Source organism: Lactuca saligna, chromosome 4 (assembly GCF_052625555.1).
Source record: "Lactuca saligna cultivar CGN05327 chromosome 4, ASM5262555v1, whole genome shotgun sequence".
NCBI classification, from domain to species: Eukaryota; Viridiplantae; Streptophyta; class Magnoliopsida; order Asterales; family Asteraceae; genus Lactuca; species Lactuca saligna.
Window position 1 is genome coordinate 310,178,534 of NC_136420.1, and position 24,028 is coordinate 310,202,561.

At 39.8% G+C, this 24,028-nt stretch overlaps 1 protein-coding gene, 2 long non-coding RNA genes and 1 pseudogene across 4 annotated transcripts; 1 reads left to right on the forward strand and 3 right to left on the reverse strand.

The window, feature by feature from the left end:
- Nucleotides 1–16,007: 16,007 nt before the first annotated feature.
- On the reverse strand, nt 16,008–17,583 carry LOC145039449 (uncharacterized). The gene is made up of 3 exons (XR_013679810.1): nt 17,451–17,583; nt 16,693–16,827; nt 16,008–16,269 (listed from the first exon to the last, which is right to left on the reverse strand). It is a non-coding gene; the product is annotated as an uncharacterized LOC145039449 (long non-coding RNA).
- Nucleotides 16,879–17,304, forward strand: LOC145044269 (bifunctional nuclease 2-like; the record flags this gene model as incomplete). Its single annotated transcript, XM_078993148.1, has 3 exons — nt 16,879–16,988; nt 17,072–17,163; nt 17,252–17,304. Coding segments are annotated over 3 exons (255 nt in total), but the record flags the coding sequence as incomplete, so codon positions are not given.
- Nucleotides 17,584–17,701: 118 nt separating the features above from the next.
- On the reverse strand, nt 17,702–18,867 carry LOC145039452 (uncharacterized). Its single transcript, XR_013679811.1, has 6 exons — nt 18,751–18,867; nt 18,425–18,680; nt 18,234–18,319; nt 18,049–18,135; nt 17,872–17,976; nt 17,702–17,793 (listed from the first exon to the last, which is right to left on the reverse strand). It is a non-coding gene; the product is annotated as an uncharacterized LOC145039452 (long non-coding RNA).
- A 7-nt stretch (nt 18,868–18,874) lies between these two features.
- Nucleotides 18,875–19,810, reverse strand: LOC145040859 (diacylglycerol kinase 1 pseudogene; annotated as a pseudogene). Its single transcript, XR_013679907.1, has 2 exons — nt 19,298–19,810; nt 18,875–19,117 (listed from the first exon to the last, which is right to left on the reverse strand). The product of XR_013679907.1 is annotated as a diacylglycerol kinase 1 pseudogene (transcript).
- Between the last annotated feature and the right edge of the window lie 4,218 nt (nt 19,811–24,028).

Below are 24,028 nucleotides of genomic sequence, written 5' to 3' on the forward strand. Positions count from 1 at the left end.
GAGAAGCTTGCGAATTCTTACGTAAAGGAAATTTTGAGGCTTCACGGTGTTCCGCTAACGATCGTGTCGGATCGTGATAGCCGTTTCACCTCAAGATTTTGGAAAAGTCTACCAGAGGAAATGGGTACCAAGTTGTGTTTAAGTACATCTTACCATCCATAGACTGATGGTCAGAACGAACGAACGATACAAACACTAGAAGATATGCTAAGAGTATGTACCTTAGAATTCCAAGGTAACCGGGATGAACATTTACCATTGATAGAATTTTCCTACAATAATAGTTTCCACTCGAGCATTAAGATGGCACCTTATCAAGCTTTGTACGGACATAAGTGTCGTACGCCGTCTTGTTGGCTTGAGGCTGGGGAAAAGTAGTTTATGGGACCAGAGATAGTCCATCAAACTGCTGAAAAGTTGAAAATAATTAGGGAGAGAATGTTAGTAGCTCAGGATCGTCAAAAGAGATGTGCTGACAAAAAGCAAAGACCGATGACTTTTGAAGTTTGAGATTCGGTTATGCTTAAAGTCTTGATGTAGAAGGGACTTATAAGATTTGGTAAAAGGGTAAAATTAAGTCCAAGGTTTATTGGACCATTTAAAGTTCTTCAAAGAATTAGGAACCAAGCTTATAAGCTCGAATTACCCGAAGAACTGAATGGTATTCATAACACTTTTCAATTGTCTTATTTGAGGAAGCTCACGGGAGAAGTTCCCGACATGATTCCACTTTCGGAGTTAAGAATTGATGAAAACAAGAGATTGATCGAAGAACCATAAGCAATCGTTGACCGAAAGACTAAGAAATTACGACGTAAGATGGTTGAGTTAGTGCTTGTCCGTTGGAAACATGCGAATGGGCCAAATCTCACCTGGGAGACGGAGAGTGACATGATGAGTCGCTATCCGCATTTGTTTGTTGATTTGTGATTCCAGGAATGGAATCATCCTAAAGTGGGGACAATTGTAACGCCCGTGTTTCTGGGCTTACCATTTTTAGCAATGTAATAGTCTAGGTTAACCTTTGTAACCCAATTTGAAATAAGAAGAATGTATTATTTGTGAATTATGTGTTTTATACTTATCTGCTTAATTATGTGATTTGATTTAATCAATAATAAATAAGCGTAAAAATGAAATGTTATATAAACCCGATATTGATGCACGAAGATGTAGTGGTTGAGATGAGGTTTCCGAAAATATAAAGAATGCTGAGATCCGAGTTATAACGAAGAAGTTATGACCTGTCGAAGTTTCGTGACAAAACCGGTGTGGCACAGCGTGATGTAAATAGTGAATTTACGAAGGAGTAATATTTAGCCTTAATAATCAACACGAAAGACGTAGATAATGTTGAACAGAGAGCGTGCATAAAAAGAATGCCTAAATCTGACTTCGTATGAGGAAGTTATGATTTTTCGAAGTTTCAGCTTAGCAGTAGACAGCCAAAAAGTTCGAATTAAGATCGAGCGAGTTTTAGCCAAAACTTTCTAAATGAGAATCGAAGATCTCGTTGATAGTAGTGCATTGGTGAAAAGACAGACGAAAGCGGACGTCAGACAAAGAAGTTATGAATTTCTAACGAAGTTTTTCTATCCCGGCCTACTAAAAATAAATAAATAAAATTCAAAATTAACCGACGGAGTCTAAACGGAAGTTGTAGAGCATAATCTCACCTACGCCTGGATATAAAGAACGTCGAAAACGGAGCTCATATGTGAAAGTTATGAATTTTTGAAGATCGTGGCACGCATACCAAATCTTATCCGAAGTGTACTCCCAACGTAACCAAAATTATGCCCATCGTACTTGGAAATTACGCCCACCGTAATCCCAGACCCAACAGCCTATAAATAGAATGCGAGAGCTGCTGATTTCTCTTGTTCAAACTCTTTCTTCTCTCTAGTTTTTATCTCGATTTACGTGCCAATTAAATCCCAAAGCCTTGGTATCATTCCCGAGCCCCGAAGCAAGTTCTGAAGCCCTGAGTATCCCGAGAAGTGAGATTCCCGAGTTGAAGCCCTACCCGCGAGGAGCCCGGTTTTTGTGAAGATCTTCCAAATCTACCGAAGAATCACTACTTCTGCAAGTCGTAGTGCTACCCAATCATCTTCTGATCAAATGAGTGTATAGTCCCTTTCAATACACGATATTATACAAGTAATCGTTGAATGTATTTAAGAATACGGGTTGTATGAGGGTATTATTTTTACCTTCTAACACATAGACTTATATGATTCTCCTTAAAATTTCTTGTTATGTGTTTACGTATTACTTGCTATTTGGATGGAGTATTGAAAGAGCATGCTATATAGTTTTCTTTTAAAAATTATGTATAAAACGTGTATATTTTTATCAACTAATATGTTGGGTAGAACATGGGTAGACAGTTGGTGCGCTATGAAATAAATTGATGAGAGGCCTCATTATTGGTGTTATTCTAGTCATTCAACAGAGTATGGATGTCGACCACAAACTATTCTATACAATTCTGTGGAACGCTAGCTGGCTCATAACCTGTAGGTGTTGTGGACGATGTGTTCACCGGTGTACTTTATCCCCCACATGGTTGCCTTTAGGACACTTATTGTTGAGGAAGCCCCTCTACAGTAATGCCCGTCCCGATGAAAATCTTAAATTAGGTTTCTTATAATAGATGTTGTTTTTAGGGACGTAAAGTGAGGATAACGGGAATGGGTAATCAGGTTATTGTTGATTGTTGGAATTAAATATAATTATTTATTGTGGGTTGAAAACCCTACATGCTCACCAGGCTCCCAAGCCTGATCCACTCAGTTTATTTGTATTACAGGAAGTGGCGCACGGGCATAAGATGGACGAATCATCAAGTTGTTTTGTTTACAAGTCTGTATATGTATATATTTGTTGAATGACTTGTAACGTTATCGTTTATGCTTTATGATCTGTATCGGAACATGACATCCCGATTTTTTATTACGAAATGAAATTAATTTCTTTATGAAATGTTTTGATAAAAATCTATTATATCATGTTTTGTTTTTGGGAACAAATTCCGCATCTCTTTTAAAAATCAAAAGGATTCACTTTGAAAATATTTAAAAAGCATAAATGAAATCGGTCTTTTCTGGCTGAGATTTTGGGGATGTCACACTATAACCAATTGCGAGACACTTATTAGATTTTGTTGTAGGCCTTGTATATAAGCTTCCTTTCGAATGGAGAAATCGCCATTCATAATCATTCTGTAGCCTTTGATTTCCCCCGTGGTGTTGTTTCCAAACTTTACTCTGCCACCATCTTTTAACGATCAAAATTCTCTTAGTTCTTCTCTCCTTCCAATCATGTGACGTGAAAAGCCATTGTCGATATACTATTAAGAGTCGTACTGTTCGTCACACATTACCTACAAAATTCAGAGAGATTTAGGAACCCAAACCATCTTGGGTCCTTGTGATGATTTCTTAAGAATAGGAAAAATCTTAGTCGTATCAACCCAAAAGGAACTTTTTATTCAAACATTATTCTTCTCTTTTATTATTTTAAAACTTCCATTTTATCATCACCAAAATTAATGTTAACTACATTAGATTTTTTGTTGAATAAATTCTTTGATTTTCTTAGCCATCTTTTTCGAAAACGTCTTCTCCTCCTTTTTCAAGTTAGCTTCGTATTCCTCGAGAAAGATCTCTGGTTCCGAAACAACTTTACTTTTGCCCTTTACATCCTTTGATGTGTGAACTGGTTTTGAAGATTGTGGCTTTTTAGAAAACTTAGAGTTTTACTTTTCTGTAACATCCGGATTCCCAGGTATACTATTCTAATATTTTATTTTTGGAATTTGTGAAGGAACTCGGCGAGTTGATGCTTAGACTCGCCGAGTAGGGTCGCGGATTATCATCCGGTTTCGCATTTGGAGTCGGTGAGTCCACGCTGTTTAATGAAACCCTAATCCTCCGGGGTTGGAGCCTATTTAAGGGCACTCTTAGCCTCCCATTGCGGCTACCAGTCCCTTGAAAGCACCCTATGTGAGCTAGATCGTTTGGGAGGAAGGAAGCCATATTTGATCTTTATATCTTTGGTTTAGCAAGAAGAAGGTGATCAAGAGCAAGAGGAGTCTGAAGGAGGTGTGATTCTAGTGGTTTCAGAGTCCAGAGACTTCAACTTGAGGTATTTATTCGGACCTTCTTCAGTTTTGGTATTGATTCTTAGAGTTAGGGTTTTCTAACCTCTTTTGAGGATGATTATGTGGAGCAATTGGTCCCTTATCGAGTTTATGCTTTGGATCTGGACTCAAAGAGGTCCAGAGACCTTAACCCTTGGAGCTTTATGAATTATCTTGGGAGTCATGAGCTTGGAATGTCATTTTTGGGGCTAAATCACCAAATGAAACCATCTAGATGATATATGGGTGTCAAGGTCTGGACTTTACGTGATTATTATGCTTGGGAAGGCCAGATCTATGGATTAGAGGAACAAATCTGACCTTAGGAGGCCAATGGAGTTTGTGCATGGCATGTACTCACCGAGTTGTTCTTGAGACTCGGCGACTTGAGTCGGGGTGGCCCCACGATTCTTACATGGGGACTCGTCGAGTAAAGGAAGGGACTCGACGTGTTAAATGGGACTAAAGAGTTAAGTGGTCACAGGTGGACTCGTCGATTTGCCCAAGTGCACTCGCCGAGTTGGTTCAAAGTTTAACCGTTGACTTTGGTTGACTTTTAGGGTTTGGTCAACAATGAGGGCCTTTGAGCCAAAGGAGTGGTAAAATGGTCTTTTACCCTTCTGAGGGTGCCTAGAGAGAGTGGAGTCTAGTTCTAAGAGTTATATTTATGAGAGTATTACTTTATGTGTTTAGGCGGAGGCTAGATCGTATTTCTACTGAGTCAGTGAATTACCGGGACATCTGAGGTGAGTCTTCTCACTATACATTACCTGGAGTGGTAATTAGAGTTATGTGCCAGAGTTATCGTATGCTATTATGTGATGTGTTGTACTGCATTGTTTCTATGTGATTTATATCATGTTTATATCAGAGTATATCAGAGTTAGAACCGAAAGGTTCACAGAGTTCGGACCAGAGGGTCCACAGAGTTAGGGCCCACGGGCCCACAGAGTTATAGCCTCGAGTGGCTAGTATGTGTTATGTATGGTATTTTGGGGAACTCACTAAGCTTTATGCCTACAGTGTTATGTGTTATGTGTTTCAGGTACTAGTGATGATCGCGGGAAGGCGCCGACATGATTCATACACACATGGATTTTAATGTATCTTGATCTTAGGAAATATTTTTGTGAACCAAAGTTATGATACAATGGGATTTTGTTGTTAAATGTGTTTTGTAAAATGTGTTTAAAAATGTGATTTTTTTTTGAATTTTACGATGTTACAATTTGGTATCAGAGCCTTGGTTTGAGGGATTCGGATGCATCTTTGGGCGTATCTGAACTTAAACTGAGTATTTGACGAAAGATTTGATAATAAAGTAAATTTTTTTAAAGAGTAAAAAGAGTTTTGAAACAGACAGAGCAGAGCCGTGTCTACGATCAGCCAGCGCCCGAACGGTGATTTCCCAAAATACCCTTACAATATGTTGTAAAAGAAATGTTATGCTATGCTATATGAATTGTATTATGTATGCTATAGTAAGACTAGGTATTCTTAGTAGGACTAGAGTGGCCTGATATATGATGCCTTAGTCTAGGGATTTTGCTATTAGGAATGCTTGAGAGTGTTGAGATAGCAGCAAGGAGCTTATGAGAGATTTGCTAGTGAGTAGCACATGATTAGAGAGAATAGCGTACTTGGGATTTGGGGGCTCTGGGAGGGGGACTTGGTGTGAATGCTGAGTCGGTGTGGTCGGTAGTACTGGGCCCATACTATCGAAGGCACCTGGTCAGTGCGCAACCCAAGTAAGAATCCTCAGGGCACCAGAGATCCACTAGGGTTGGGATATCGAGTGTGTGTACATCCAAGCAAATTACTGATATCTTATGTTGTATTTCAGAGAGGCATCATGGTAGGGACACATCACATACCAGGGACCAGTGGAGGGGGTGTGAGCGACGAGGAGCTCTGCCAGATGATTCATGATGAGGTGGCTGCTGCCATCCGCGATGAGATTCCAGAGATGTTCGGGTCTATTAAGACCACCCTAATAGAGACATTCAATGAGAGATATGCTGCTCTTTCTGAAGCTGCTGTTGCTGCGGCCACTGTAGCTGTAGCTGCGGCTAGACCGTAGGGTGGTGATGCATTGCTGTTCCGGGAGTTCAGCAACACAAAACCACCGGAGTTTGATGGGACCTAGGATACGATTACAACGATAAGGTGGATATCAGACATAGAGGGATGTTTCTTTACTTGCTCATCTCCTGAGCATTTGAGGGTCCGGTATGCGCTGAACCAGCTTCACTTGGGAGCGAAGGACTGGTGGAAGTTTGTGACGACACATTATTCGCCTGTTGAGCTTGCTGTAGTGACTTGGGATAGGTTCACTGCTATGTTCCGAGATGAGTACATTCCCCAGGTGGAAAGGGAGCGTTTGGCCCACAAGTTTTTGACCCTCAAGAAGGGTACTGATTCTGTTACAGTGATTACAAGGAAATTCCATGAGCGGGTGATATTTTTCCCAGATCACGTGTCCTCTGAGCAGGCACGTATGAGCCGCTATCTGAGCATTTTGAGGAGGGATATACGGAAGTTCGTGGCGAACTCGACGTATCGAACATTTGCTGAGCTTCAGGAAAATGCCTGGAAGAGGGAGATAGAGCTGGAGACCCAGGATAGGGAGGAGGCTGAGTCTCAGGCAAGGGATCGGCGACCGGAACAGTCTCCGCCGGCAGCCAAGCGGGCCAAGCCCGCTGATTCACGATCTGGGAGTCAGAAGGGCCGCAATTGTGGCAAGTGCGACAAGAGCCACGAGGGGGTGTGCAGAGCGGGATCTTTCTATAAATGTGGCAAGGAGGGGCATATCGCTAGGGATTGCCCTAAGGGATTTGCAGTATGCTGTCCCTACAACCAAACTGGACACCGCAAGGCAGAGTGTCCACAGTTACGAAGGACTACCCAGGGAGCACCTCAGGGATCTGCCCCTACTACTATCAGAGCTACTAAGAGCCAGTCAGTGAAGGCCGAGGTACCGAAGGCGCGCGGGAGAGCCTTCCAGCTGACCGTAGAAGAGGTCCGCGCAGCACCCGATGTCGTGGCTGGTATGTATTCTTTCGTACATTTACTTTTATGTTGAGATATTGTGCTTACATTATATTATGCGTAGGTACTTTTCTTGTGAATTCTATACCTGCCTTGGTGTTATTTGACTCGGGTGCGAGTCGGTCTTTTGTATCTTTGGCTTTTAGTCAGCACATCAGTATTAGTCGAGTGGTGATGAGTCGACCTGTAAGAGTTTCCATAGATGACGAGAGAGCGGTGTATGCCACCGAGGTGATCCGAGGATGTGTACTCGAGATTTTTGGCGTCAAGTTTCTGATTGATCTAGTTCCTATTGTAATGGGAGATGTTTGTGTCATCGTGGGCATGGACTAGTTGAGCAAGTTTGGAATGGTTATCGACTGCGAGAGACAGCTGGTGACCATACGAGACCCTAGTGGGGGAGTTCTTACCATGTACGGCGAGGGTACGCGTTCTGGGTCGGCAATTTGTCCAGCCGCTAGAGCGAGACAGAGTCTACAACAAGGCTGTAAGGGGTTTGTAGCATATGTGATGGATATGAGGGTTGATTCAGAGAGACCGAGGTCAGTTGATGAGGTACCGATAATGTGTGAGTTCCCGGATGTATTTCCGGAACAGTTACTGGGTGTGCCTCCTGAGAGTCAGGTTGAGTTCAGCATCGATTTGGTTCCGGGAGCTGCACCTATCGCCAAGGCACCTTATCGCCTTGCGCCTCCAGAGATGCAGGAGTTATCCTCGCAGCTTCAGGAGCTGCTGGGGAAGGGGTTTATTCGGCCGAGCAGTTCGCCATTGGGAGCGCCTATCTTTTTTGTTAAGAAGGAGGATGGCTCACATCGAATGTGTATTGATTACAGGGAGTTGAACAAGATGACGGTCAAGAACCGTTACCCATTGCCGAGGATCGACGATTTCTTTGATCAGTTACAGGGAGCATCTTGGTTCTTCAAGATCGATTTGAGGTCGGGATACCATCAGGTGAGGGTGCGAGATGAGGACATCCAGAAGACAACGTTCAGGACTCGTTACGGGCATTACAAGTTCGTGGTGATGCCTTTCGGGCTCACCAATGCGTTGGTGGTGTTCATGGACCTCATGAACAGAGTATGTAGGCTGATGTTGGATCGCTCGGTGATCGTGTTTATTGACGACATATTGGTGTATTCGAGATCCAAAGAACAACATGAGGAACATCTGAGAGAGATCCTCGGAGTTTTGAGATTGGAGAGGCTTTATTCCAAATTATCCCTGTGTGAATGATTTTTGGTTACGAGAGGTCCAGTTCCTAGGGCATCTTGTTAACCAGAAAGGGATATTGGTCGATCCGGCCAAGATTGAGGCGGTAATGAGTTGGGAGGTGCCGAGGTCACCTACAGAGATCAGGAGTTTCCTAGGATTGATAGGCTATTATCAGAGATTTATCAGGGATTTCTCCAAGATCTCCGTGCCACTCACCAAGTTGACCCGGAAGGGCATTGCTTTCTCATGGGGCCCAGAGCAGCAGACCTCCTTTGAGACACTTCGTCAGAGGTTATGCGAAGCCCTGGTGTTAGCCCTTCCGGAGGCAATGGAGGACTTCGTGGTATATTGTGATGCGTCAATATCAGGGTTGGGAGCGGTGCTTATGTAGAGGGGGCACGTGATAGCATATGCATCGATGCAGCTGAAGCCTCATGAGGCAAGGTATCCCACCCATGATTTAGAGTTGAGGGCAGTGGTGTTCGCCCTCAAGATCTGGCGTCACTATCTGTATAGGGTTCGATGTACCATATACACGGATCATAAGAGCCTGAAGTAATTGATGGATCAGCCCAGCCTGAACATGTGGCAGAGGAGATGGTTGGATGTGGTAAAAGATTATGATTGTGAGATATTGTACCACCCGGGTAAGGCTAACGTGGTAGCCGATGCCCTGAGCCGTAGTATGGAAAGCGTCCTGATACGAGACGTTTGTATGAGATTGACAGTGATGACTCCGGTGTTGGACACCATTCGAGGGGCCCAGGCCGAGGCTATGGACCATAAAACCAAAAGAGGGAGCGAGTTATCGGGCAGGTATCAGAGTTCGTTACCGATAGCCGGGGACTTATGATATTTCAGGGTCGGATTTGGGTACCGTTTGTGGGCGGGATGCGTACCATTTTGATGGAAGAGGCACATCGATCGAAGTTTTCGATCCATCCTGGGGCCACTAAGATGTATTTGGACCTAAAGAAGGAGTATTGGTGGCCATGTATGAAGACGGATGTTGCATGGTTCGTTGAGAGGTGCCTAACCTGTCGCTGGGTTAAGGCCGAGCACCAGAGACCTCATGGTAAGTTGCAGCCGTTAGAGGTTCCCGAGTGGAAGTGGGAACAAATTTCTATGGACTTTATCACCAAATTGCCAAGGACTGCGAGGTGTGTCGATGCAATTTGGGTGATTGTAGACCAGTTGACGAAGAGTGCTCACTTCCTTACTATTAGCGAGAGCTCTTCTGCGGAGAGACTGGCAGAGTTGTATGTGAGAGAGGTGGTCTTGCGGTATGGAGTTCCGATCTCGATTGTCTCAGATCGAGATGTGCATTTCACTTCCAGGTTCTGGAAGAAATTTCATGAGGAGTTGGGTACGTTGTTGCATTTTAGTACCGCATATCACCCACAAACTGACGGGCAGAGCGAGCGGACAATTTAGACACTCGAGGACATGCTCCGAGCATGAGTGTTGGATTTTGGCGAGAGTTGGGACACGTATTTGCCCTTGGCAGAGTTTTCCTACAACAACAACCATCATTCGAGCATTGGTATGCCACCCTTTGAGCTGTTGTATGGGAGGAGGTGTCAAACCCCCATTTGCTGGGGAAAGGTGGGGAAACGTGTAATGGGTAGTACGGAGATCGTGATTTAGATGACTAAGTAGATATAACAGCTCAGGAAGAGGTTGTTGACCGCTCAGAGTTGTCAGAAGAGTTATGCGGACAGGCGTCGGTCCGAGCTCGAGTTTCAGGTCGGTGACTTTGTACTCTTGAAGATCTCTCCTTGGAAAAGAGTGATCCGATTCAGGAAGATGGGCAAGTTGGGGCCTCGATATATTGGACCTTTCAGGGTGATCGTGATAGTAGGCAGGGTAGCCTACCGTTTGGAGCTACCTGCAGAGTTGGGTCAGATTCACGACACTTTTCATGTGTCACAGTTGAGAAAGTGTATAGCCGACGAGTTGGTAGTGGTACCATTAGAGGATATTCAGGTGGATGTAGACATGAACTATGTTGAGAGACCGGTGGCAATTAGAGATCGTAAGGTCAAGGTTCTGAGGAACAAGGAAGTACCTATGGTGCAGGTGCAGTGGCAACATAGGAAAGGGTCAGAGCTGACTTGGGAGCCGGAGCGCGAGATGCGTGAGCAGCATCCAGAGTTGTTTGCAGAATGAGACTTCGAGGGCGAAGTCTGATTCTAGTGGGGGAGAATTGTAACATCCCGATTCCCAGGTATATTATTCTAATACTTTATTTTTGGAATTTGTGAAGGAACTCGGCGAGTTGATGCTTAGAGTCGCCGACTAGGGTCACGGATTATCATTCGGGTTCGCATTTGGACTCGGTGAGTCCATGAGTGGACTTGGCGAGTGCACACTGTTTAACAAAACCCTAATCCTCCGGGGTTGGAGCCTATTTAAGGGCACTCTTAGCATCCTATTGCGGCTAGCAGTCCCTTGAGAGCACCCTAAGTGAGCTAGATCGTTTGGGAGGAAGGAGAATCCATATTTGATCTTTATATCTTTGGTTTAGCAAGAAGAAGGTGATCAAGAGCAAGATGAGATTGAAGGAGGTGTGATTCTAGTGGTTTCAGAGTCCAGAGACTTCAACTTTAGGTATTTATTCGGACCTTCTTCAGTTTTGGTATTGATTCTTAGAGTTAGGGTTTTCTAACCTCTTTTGAGGATGATTATGTGGAGCAATTAGTCCCTTATCGAGTTTATGCTTTGGATCTGGACTCAAAGAGGTCCAGAGACCTTAACCCTTGGAGCTTTATGAATGATCTTGCGAGTCATGAGCTTAGAATGTCATTTTTGGGGCTAAATCACCAAATGAAACCATCTAGATGATATATGGCTGTCAAGGTCTGGACTTTACGTGATTATTATGCTTGGGAAGGTCAGATCTATGGATTAGAGGAACAGATTTGACCTCAGGAGGTCAATGGAGTTTGTGCATGGCATGTACTCGCCGAGTTGTTCTTGAGACTCGGCGAGTTGAGTCGGGGTGGCCCCACGATTCTTACATGGGGACTCTTCGAGTAAAGGGAGGGACTCGACGTGTTAAATGGGACTAAATAGTTAAGTGGACACAGGTGGACTCGTCGAGTTGCCCAAGTGCACTCACCGAGTTGGGTCAAAGTTTGACCATTGACTTTGGTTGACTTTTAGGGTTTAGTTAACAATGAGGGCCTTTGAGCCAAAGGAGGGGTAAAATGGTCTTTTACCTTTCTGAGGGTGCCTAGAGAGAGTGGAGTCTAGTTATGAGAGTTATATTTATGAGAGTATTACTTTATGTGTTTAGGTGGAGGCTAGATGGTATTTCTACCGAGTTAGTGAATTACCGAGACATCTGAGGTGAGTCTTCTCACTATACTTTATCTGGAGTGGTAATTAGAGTTATATGCCAGAATTATCGTATGCTATTATGTGATGTGTTGTACTACATTGTTTCTGTGTGATTTATATCATGTGTATATCAGAGTATATCATAGTTAGAACCGAAAGATTCACAGAGTTAGGACCAAAGGGTCCACACAGTTAGGGCCCACGGGCCCACAGAGTTATAGCCTCGAGTGGCTAGTATGTGTTATGTAGGGTATTTTGGGGAACTCACTAAGATTTATGCTTACAATGTTATGTGTTATGTGTTTCAGGTACCTGTGATGATCGCGGGAAGGCGTCGGCATGATTCGTACACACGCATGGATTTTTATGTATTTTGATCTTGGGAAATATTTTTGTGAACCAAAGTTATGATACAATGGGATTTTGTTGTTAAATGTGTTTGGTAAAATGTGTTTAAAAATGTGAAAATTTGTTTTGAATTTTTCGATGTTACATTTTCAGTTGTTTTTGAAGCATGTGCTTTTGAAACATGTGAAGTTGAAAGCTTTGGTTTTGAAAAGGAATTTTTTTTTGGTTCATGAATTGGAGAAGAATTCATATTTTGATTTGAAATTCTTTCTGAATTAACAAAACTTTACTGGAATTCTTGTTTCTCCAAAAATGCTTTCTTTCTTTTAAGTTCTTCCTATATCTAGCATTCAACTATCTTTTCTTTTCAATTATTTCAGTAGAAGATTTGTGAATGTTAGATTTAGGTTTCTCTTTTTTGATAGGCATTTCGTTTTGTTCTAAAGAGATCTCATTCGGAATATCCTTCGTGCGACTTTGCCCTCCTTATCGTAACTACGATTCACATGATTTATAGGTTCCGAAACATATTTTCCTTTTGTTTTCCAAGAGGTCAATTCAAAAAGACCTTTTGTTTCGTCTGCGTTGTCTATTGGTCCAGACTAGGAGTATTCATCACAACCATTAACATTATCATCATCAACAAGGGACGTTAGTTCTCGAGTATCATTTATGTTCAGTCCGATTTTTATGAAAACTTGATTCGGAACTGTTTGTACTTTCGTAAAAACAATGGCTTTTTCATTTAAAACTTTAGAGCCTTTAATTTTCAACAATAAGAATGGATGCGATTGAATTTTTAGAAATTAACTTTTTCTTAGGCTCATCAGCATTTTAAACAGAAGCAGGACAATCTATCTCATCCTCTATAGAAATTTCACTTATATCGCTCTCGTCAAATTTAGAAATGTTTTCAGAATTAAAAGTCTTTTTAATATTTAGTTCTCTCATAGTGAATTTAATTTTTGTATATTATTTGATTTGATTTGTTCTTTATCCTTTTCAGATAACAATTCTTTCAACATGTTTTTGTGATCTTTGGATTTAATATATTCCTCAATTTTCTCAAGTCCAACTCTGTAAGAATCCAAGATGTCATCTGAGGACACAATGGATTCACACTAATAGGAATCTGCATCGATTGCATCCCATTTCAATTCAAGAAAGGCAAAATCATTTTGTGCAATCCTTTTCCTATTTCACAATCAAGATGCAATTGAGTATTATTGAAATATAAATGCTTAACTATCAAACAAAAAATATTTCTTTGTTTCAAAAGTGCTAAATTGTCTCTCTTGAGATAAATAACATCATCCTTTGACCTAGTAAGCTCTAATTCTAACTTCTCTACCCACAATCTCCTCTTTTCACTCTTATTCGTTACCTTGCTGATTTGATCATTTAAATAAAAATTGCTACGACGAGTTATTTTGAAACTATCACTAAAATTTGAAATAGTGTATTTTAAATCGTGTAATTCAGAAGCATAACGGGTAACTGGAATGTTAGTGGGCAGCTGTATGGGGCATAATTTTTTTATTATATATTTATATTTAAAAATAAAAACTTATAATAATGATAAGGACTTTTTTTTATGTTTCTTCATGGGCCTTTGAGGATATTTTCTTTCTCAGGCCGACCGTGCCTTTTCTTCTGTGGAGATTTCACTATCTAAGAGATTATATTCCGAATCTTCTTTAGTCTTCTTCTTTCCCTTCACTACCAATGCTAGGGATCCCATACCAAAGACAATCTTTACCTCCTTTGTAACTTCATCTTCATGGGATCTCATAATTCCTACAAGCTTTGCCAAAGAGTAACTCTTGAATTGTTCATGTTGCCTTCACAATGGACACAATCTCTTTCCATTCTGACCTAAGTCCATTCATAAACGTCACTTTCTGTTCAATGACCATTCGTTCAAGATTATATTTGAGCATTGTACTCAGTAAGTGGTTGAAGCGATTGAATGTTTGATCAAGCTTCTCATCGGGTTTCTGAACAAATGAACCAAACTTAGACAAAAGTGTTGTTTGTAAAGAATGTTCTAGATATGCATCACCAGAATACAACTCCTTCAACTTGTCCCGTATTTCCTTAGCAGTAGTATATACACTTACATGACGAAAGGTATCCGAAGGAAGAGAAAACCGTATAATTCTCATCGTCTTTATATTGCTTAACAGTTTCTCCTTTTCATCCTAGGGAACATTAGTGCGTTCAACAAGAAGTGCATTGTATCCAGCCTGAGTCTTAAAAACCTTCCTGGTTGCAGTGTGCGAAAAAGTCTCTTAAGTCATCGCTTGCCAAACGGTTGAACCATGTTCTTTAATGCCAAGAACATGGTCTTCAAAGTGCAACACCCATACTTCATTATTTTTGTGGGAAAAGGATTGGGATCCTAGTAGTAGATCTGATACTATTGTAAAGATTGAAAGAAAGAGAATGAGGATCTTCGGGCTGCATGATGGCGAGATTAACAAGACTGGTATAGAATCAGATGTGTAAAACAATAATCGAGTTTAGGGTAAAAATCAGGATGTAGACCTAACGTCTATAACCAATAGAAACAATCAAGACAATAACAAAAGATCCAATAAAAATGCAAAACCTTAAAAAAAACTCGACAGAAGAGTAGCGTATGAGTTACACTATCTCCTGCTCTGATACCAATTGTAGAAAACAATAATTACTTAAATCAATAGATTCTATCAACGTTAGTGAATAAACAACAAGAACAATAAAGATCAAATAGTGTCAAATAATTACATTGAATAGCTTTAGAAGAGTTCAATGTGAACTTCTCAATGAAAGTTAGGTAGGACAATACAATCGTTAACCCTAATTGTTACATGGATGCACATTAAATAGTCTAACCCTAGAAAGTAATAAACATAGATGGAGAGTCCCAAACAGGTGTAAATGAGACTATAATAGCATATACAATTGACACAACACATAATAAGCCCAACATTTATAGGACATAATGAACGTTTTCACGCGGTTAAGGGAAGATTTCAACACTCCACACAAACGATTCATCAATGTTTTCACGAGATCGTAACTACAATGATGTGTTTTGAAAAAGAAATTATAGTACCAATAACTCCTAATTGTGACATCCCCAAAATCACGGCCAGAAAAGACCGATTTTGTTTATGCTTTATAAAAATCAGAGTACTTCATTTTATAAAAAGGTTGCGGAATTTGTTCCCAGAAAAACACGATAAATACGTTATTAAAATATTTTCGAAGAAACGTATTTTTATTCATCTTAAAACGTTTGGGATGTCATCGTTAATACAGAAACATAAGCATAAACAGAACTTACAATTATTTACACTAGTGATCTACATCTCTTTAAATCTCTCAGTGTAATGTCACTTCATATCGCCACCTGTGATGTAAATAAACTGAGTGGGTCAGGTTGGGAAGCTTGGTGAGTACATAGGGTTTTCAACCCACACTACTAGAAAAAAGGCCTTTTACGATGCTCATTGTGCGTCGTAAAACGCTCAGACGACGCGCAAATGCGTGTCAAGGAAGGCCCTGTCATAAAGAGAGACGACGCGCTTTTGCGCGTCGTCTATAGACGACACGCATTTACGACGCGCATTTATAACGCGCATTTACGACGCGCGGTTACGACACGCAATGTGTATCAAGGAAGGCCCTATCATAAAGGAAGACGATACGCATTCGCGTGTCGTAACCTTACGACGCGCGTGTTAATGACACGCAATGCGTATCAAGAAAGCCTCTGTCAAGAAAGGCCATGTCATAAATGAAGATGACACGCATGTTTGCGTATCATAATTTTAAATGTTAAAAAAAATTATTTTTTATAGATTTACTAATTTTCAAATTAAATTTGCATTTAATGCCTCACAATATAAAATAAAATATCATATACAAAAAATATAATCCATTTCATAAAATTTAATGTCTTACAATTATATTTCTTACAATATATAAATTTACATGTAAAAACATCTCTACAGTCTACATGTTTCATGCTTGATTTCCATCTTTTATCGTTTTTAAAAACAAAAGTTCTAACAAGAAACCTTCTTTTAGTAATGCAAGTGATGCTCTTGATAAGCTGATATTCTTAAGTGTAACGGATCCCTCATTACTTGGAGATGCTGGTGAGCTTGAAATCCAAATTAAACCTGATCCAGAAAAAGGGACAATCACAATATCATAAGATTACTTACTTTTCTTCATTCTTGAATCTTTCCTCATAAAATACAACTCTACAAGAGATTTATAAACCTTTTTTTACCCTTATTGTAGAGATCCTGGTATTCGAATGACCAAAGAAGAACTAATAGACTGCCTTGGAACCATTTCTCAAAGTGGTACTTTACCTTCTTTCATATAAATCATTAGCAAATATGTACTACATTACATTAATTGGTTAATTTTATAAAATGTTGAATCTTTTTGTTTAGGAGAACAAGGATCTTGGAAATGATAACAGTTTAATTGGTCAGTTGTTTTTTACACTCTCTGGCACTGCAGTAGAAAAGATGTATTTTTTTTTATACCAAGTGGCTCTCAGTCTCACTTCATGTTTTGGGAAAACAAAATACCTGAGTAGGACCCTTAAATATTGAGTCATCAACTGCAATTGAAGGTTTCTTGATGAAAGCCCTAATTTTATTAAAGAGGAAGAGGCGACTAATCCGTAAATGGAAGCCTTTGGATTAGCTAGTCATCCAGTTTCTCTGAAAAATAGAACACCACACTATTATTAATATTATATATTTTAGGTGCCAATACAAGTGAAAAAATTCTTGGCACATAGTGATGGGATGAAGGTTGTTGAATCTGCAAAGGTTTCATTCGAGGGTTCTCCAAATGGTTTAATTTTTAAAGAACTTGATCGGTATAAACTATAAACAGTTAAACACACCCATATTTCATCTTTTTTTTAATTATATAAACAAACTTTTTTTTAAAATTATACAGACCAAGTGGACAGCCTTGTATTGAAACCAAGGAGTTTAATCTTGTAAGAAACATGCTTATTACTGCTGTTGAAGAACGTTATAGAGATGTTGGTATTTTTTTCTTACTTTTTGTCTTAACCCATTAAGTCATTTCCTCCAGATCAAGTGCTTAACTCATTAAGTGTTGTTTTTCACACAGCACAATGGAGGGACAAGCTTACTCAATTCCGATCAAAGAAGAACCGGGCATAAAAGGTAGTGAATTCCTCTTTATTTATTTTGCAAACATATAATTAAAAAAAAAACATTTGAGTAACAATGTTCAACTATATATATATCATGTGATGCAGGAGGATCAAATCTGTAAATAATTGATCGAAGAAATGATATGAACTCACGTCTTTTCGTCCCCATGTGTAGCAACGTCCATCGACATATCAATATCCAATGCCACACAATGATTAGATGTTGCATAAAATGTTCAAGAACATTATAAACTTAGGGATTTTAACAGGGAAAATGTAGGTCTTCTTCAGGAGCTCTTTTCATCCATTCCTATAATTTATTTACACATGTGCTATTATAAATAATTCTGATTACAAAGTCAAACACATGTAAAGAAAAGTCAAAAGTAATACCTAAATGGTGGAGCCAGTGATTTTTTCAACAGAAAATGCAGTTCCATACCATGGCTCTATTAGCTCAGTATGTCCATCAAAGTTTGTTGACTCCCAAATGTTTCTGGAACCAGAAGGGCATACTGAGAAATCATATAAATTTAGCCAGCACTAACAAACTCATTGATAGATGATACGCTACCTTACATTGTTTGGTGTGATCTCACTTAGTGCAGACTGAATAACTTCAGGGGGAAAAAGTGGAAGGTAAAGATGATCCAACTAGCCAATCTTTTGAAGGGTATAACTGCAATGTTGTTCAAAATCAAAATGATTATTCAAATAAGTAAAGCAAAAATATGATAAAAAGTGCAAATACCTGCATATTTGATGAAAATTTCACAACATAATCAATTAGAGGAATCTTGTCCTGATAATGGAAAGTCATCTCACAGATTGCAGAAAGCTATATGGATCATATAACAAAATAACATCATTTGATTTTATTTAAAAAAAAAAGAGTATGAACATGATATGATAATATTTTCTAGTATTTTCAGGTACCTCATCATAGATCCACTTGCAAACACCATATCACTGCAAGAGTGTAATGTATTTGAAAAGGAGCCTAATTATATGTTCAGCATTTGCTGGTGTTTTCATGAAATATATATTACAAATGATGTCAGTATCTAAATAATCATGAAAGAAATGAACACACACACAGAGAGAAACAGAAGACTGGAAACAATAACCATGTCCAACATCAGTTAATTCAATAACCACTTTAAAGAAAGAGAACTCCACAGTCCAGTTTGATTCACCAGCAGACAAGCTTGTTGCCCAACCCAATTTCTTCAAGACATAAAAGAGGGATCCTTCTCCTTCATGACCAATTAAGTGTCCAAGATACCTACTTGGCCCTTCCATGTAATGATCAATGCCATGTGTCATTGGCCATGTGATTCTCAGCTTGTGACCACGTTTTACAGGAACAATTTTCACAATAACCTAATGAATAAATGCAACACGACAATAAATGAAAGCAATTAAGCGTACAAATGAAAGCAATTATGCGTACCAAGATAATTATTCATAAATTTTGGGGCACGAAGAGGTCGACCCCTATGATTAGCAATAGAAATCTTCCACCTATCAAGAACAGTAACTGCAGCATGCTCCATGTGTTGCAACATCATACAAAGTCATCCTTGTTTCTCTACAGACCCCAAACCACCACCCCAATTCAAAACCCTAGCCAAGTCACTCCCAGTTCCAACAGGTAGAATGGCTATAGGAGGGGGTGAAACGTAACTTTGCTTCTCAATTGCATCCAATACCCACCCTGCTGTCCCATCTCCTCCACATACAAGAATTTTGGAATGAGCTACTCTTCTGAATAGATAAAGACCAACTTCTGGCCCTTCTGTTGAACTCAACTCAAATATCTACAAAAAGTTTCATCAAGATTTTAGAAATTTTGGTCAAAAGATAAATCAAGAACATATTTAGCTAAAATATCAACCTAATTTGACAAATTCATATGAATTGTTGAACAGATAAAGTGATTGATGCACCTTGGAGAACATATTTAGCTCTAACACCGAGAATATAAGTAGAAATTTTACCTGCAATGAGTAGCAAACTGTCATTCTCTTCAGTCGCAGCTCCTCCAGGAATGGATACGCTTTGGCGAGAACACTCAACCATGGATGAACATCAGCTCCCCAATCATCCGGTACTAAATTGAAATCTGAAAACCTCGGTTTCCCCTTCAAGGTTTTGGTTCGCTTCTTATTTAGATCCATACTTTGCTGGAAATTTTCAATTAATGATTCAGCTCATTTCAATAAGATTCGAAGCTAAAATCTTCATATTTCAGAACTAGAATTCAACGAAATTCACTGCCGAGATTTCTCCAAAAACTTCAATCAATCGTGGAACTGATTTCGGTTCAAGACTAACCGACAAAAACTTCAATCAATCGTGGAGGCAGTTTTAGGAGTTTGACATTATGGGAGGTGGGAACGTATTCGCAGGGGAAGGTGGAGGGATAACAATCATTCCGAAGCTTGATCGGTACTGGGAGAGGGGATGCATCAGGTGCAAGATACGCACGCATCACGCATCAAGACCTAGGGCTTGTAAGTACAACAAAAAAATCATGAGAAACCTTCATCGTCGAAAAGAAATATTGTAGATGGAAGAGAAATTTGAGATGGAAGTATTGAAACCCACATCAGGAGCTGACGACTAAAGCTATTAATAGATAGTATTAACAGAGGGTGAGTCGGAAAATGACATCAACGGAGGTGAAGGGAACGCATAAAGAAACCCCTATGAGAGAGAAAGCAAGAGTCGATTTGAAGCAACCGACAAATGAAATTGAAAGGTAGAGGCGCTACACTCTTTTTTTTGTTCGTGTCACCACACATCAACATAGAGAAATCGAGAACCCCTACGGGTTTGATCAGTTCAAAAGACGGGATCAGAGATTTGGTGATATTACGATTTTGTTGTGGGAGAAAAGAGGATTGATGATGATATTAGGGTTTTTTTGTGTATTAGAGAGAGAGAGACTAAGAGAGAGAGAGAAAAAAAAGAACGATGGAAATAAGGTAGAGAAGAACAATGGCGGCCTTTCAAACTTTTGGGATTTTCGTTTCCCCCCGCTGCAAAAGAGGAGAAAGCGCCTTTCATTCAAAAAATATAAAGCGACATTTCTAAACGACGCCCATTTTTAAGTAAGTGCCCTCCGTGTTTTTAATTTTTTTTGTTGGACATTAATTCTAGGGCGCGTACAAAAGCGTATCGTTTATCCTTCAAATTTTAGAAGAGATGACATTATTTTAAGGGTACACGCTTTTGCGTATCGTAAATCACCGCGTGTCATTGTTTGCGCGTCATTAAAGGGTTTTTTCTAGTAGTGCCACAATAATATAATTGTTATGTTCAATCATCAAACAATTAACCCAATTACCCATCCCCGTTATCTTCTTTACTCCTAAGAGTCATCTATTCTGCATTTGTTATTCCAAAGTCCCTTACTTCCAGGGTTATAGGACTGGCACTAAATCCATAGCTGCCGATATTCATTCGTAAAGCACTAATTCCATAGCTGCTATATCTTACTTATCGGGTACTAAATTCATAGCTACCAGTGCTCAACAGGTACTAAGTCCATAGCTACTAATTCCTACAGGTACTAAATCCATAGCTACCAGTGTGTAACTAATAGGTACTAAGTCCATAGCTACCAATTCCCAACAGGTACTAAATCCATAGCTACCAACGTCTAACAGGTACTAAGTCCATAGCTACCGGCGTTTGTCCCATAGGCACTAAGTCTATAGCTGCCAATGTATACTCACGTCATCTTCTATCTCTCATCATTCATCTACCCATCATCATACCCAACATATTCGTGTATATAAAATACGTATACAGTTTAAATCCTTTAAAACATGTATAAAACGTTCATCCAGCATAGACAGCAAGTATTCAGATAATATGCACACATAGCACGTAGTTTATATAAAATACTTCATATCTATGTGTAAGATGAAAGGGACTATGCACTCACCTGATTAGGTGGTGATTCCGAACTCAGACAGCACTTCGTTATCTCAAAACAATTTTCCTCGACAAAACCTAGTATCAATACCACTAGGGTTTAGTTTTTAACGTTAACCACGACTAATTAATAGTCTAGCTATTATTACTATTATATAAGCGTTAAATAACACTCAATATAACTCATAATAATAGCCCAAATAATTATTTTAAGGTCCTAATAATGTTACTATAATTAAATAAAATCTATATTAAATATAGTATAGGCGTAGCTCACTTACAGCGAGTTTTTATTAAAAATCGGGCTTCGCTGGAGCAGCGTTTCCAAGCCGAAAGCTTTTCTTCTCGGAGCCGTCGGGCACTCCGGGGCTTTCTTCTCGTGCTAGGGAGGTTCCGTAGACTTGGGAGGGGTTTAGGGAGGCTAGAGAGAAGTTAGAGAGAGAAAGAGAGGCTTATGGTGTGAAGAAAATATGAGGAGTTCACCCTTGTATTTATAGGAAGTGTATAGTAAAGTAGTCTCCAAGCTTTGTCCGTAACTTTTGCATACGAGCTCCGTTTTTGTCTGTCTTTTTACCGTTGAGTTCCTATTAATGAGATCTTCAACTTTCATTTAGACCTCGTTGGCTAATTCTCATTCTATCTCGGATTTACAAAACTGTATCGAATTCGTCGCGCTCGAAAAGTAGGGACTAAGCTTCGTCCATAACTTTCACATACGAGCCCCATTTTTGTCTGTATTTTTACATTTGAGTTCCTATTAATGAGATCTTCAACTCTCATTTAGACCTCGTTGGCTAATTCTCATTCTATCTCGGATTTACAAAACTGTATCGAATTCGTCGCGCTCGAAAAGTAGGGACTAAGCTTCATCCATATCTTTCGCATATGAGCTCTATTATCGACGTTATTTATATCCACGCGTTGGTATTTACGAGTACTACAACTTTCATTTAGATCCCGTCGGCTAAAAATCGACCGATCTAAAATTCAGATTTCGGGCTGTGCACTACTATGCTAAATCTTAGAAAAATCATAACTTCCTCATACGAAGTCAGATTTGGGCGTTCTTTTTATCGATGTTCTTAGTTTAACATATTCTACGACTTTTGTTTAGATTTCTAAGGCTAAATCTCGCTCTATTATAAATTCACTATTTACGCTTCCCGGTATCGTGCCGAGTCCGTCGCGAAACTTCAACGGGTCATAACTTCTTCGTTATAACTCGGATTTCGGCGTTCTTTATATGTACGAAAACCTTGTAACATACTCTACAACTTGGATAAGATTATTTATTCTAAATAATCTTTTTTCGAAAAGTCGTTTTCGACCCCTATTGCCTCTAATTTGACTAGCCCGGATTTGCGGGCGTTACAATTATCTCTCCCTTAGGATGACTACGTCCTGGAATCATCAACGAAACAAGGATCGTATAATGACTCCATACGTCATCTCTTCATCCTAGGTAATAATTATAACTTCTTTATTCCTTCAAGTCTATCTCTTAGACTTATTGATTGTAAGCAATACTTGATCGTGCACCAGCTCTCTACCTCAGATTAGACTCCAAATTATGGCCTATCATCATGTGATGCACATTTAGACTCAGGTCTCTTAAATTCTAAAACAGACTAAGCCTTCCTTCATGTTCTAATGTGATATAATCATACTTTAACATGTAGCATTTCTAGCTACCAACGAGCGCGATACTTCTATTGATCGCTTTGATTTTAATCGTTTGGTTTAAGTCGGACGCTATATCAAACTTGGTTCTCTGAACCACACAACATACTCATCGTAGTCGGACTCGATTTGATATGACCACTAGGGTCGGAATATCAACAATCTTCTTAGTCATTACCGAAACAATGGTAACAACACACTTGAATAAAATGAAATCAATTACTAGCTTCTTGGTAACCTTGTGACTTTCCCTGATCCAAGTGTGAGTCCTGTGCTTCCGGTAGTATAGGCCTCTACTACCATTCACACCCACTCATACTCATCCCAAGTATTGTCTCGCAGTTTCCCAAGTCACCATGCAACAAATCACACAACAATTTCACACACCAGATAACAAAACGAAGATTTTATTATTTCTCGAAACTATTACATAGGTGTTCAAGTTCACCCTAGACTATGCCTCTACTAGGCTACATCATACGAAACTATGGCTACTGCATAATCCGATCTTCGGGTAAGAAGTCCTCATTCTTGATTCCTCGCATGGTTCTCTGCTTCATCGAGGATCATGTGAAATGCCCTTGGCCTTGGTGGCGTTTCTGGTCTTGCTGCTTTATTTTTCCTTGGGCAGTCTCTGGACATGTGCCCCTTGCCTCCACATCTGTAGCATACTTTGTCATTATGTGTGCAGTCTTTGGAATAGTGACCCGTCCTCCCACACTTGTAACAAGTCACTTCTTCGTTGCACTTCCCACCATGCTTCTTCTTGCATTTATCACACCATCTTGTTTCACCTCCATCTGCTCCTCCAAGTTTTGAGAATTTGCTTTCCTTGTTCGAACTAGAAGATCCCTCAAACTTTCGCTTCTCTCCTGCCTTATCTTTTTCTAGACCCTTTTCTCTTATCTGGGCCTCTACGTTCTTAGCTGCCCTAACAGCTGCTTTCAAGGTAGTTTCCATTTTGACCATTGGACCAAAGTCAGTGGGCAGTCCGTTAGCAAACCTATCAATCTTGGAGAGTTCAGTAGGCACCAAGTAGAGAAATAGCTTCATCCTCTCGGTAAATGCGGTGGCATACTCATCAACACTCATCTTCCCTTTCTTCA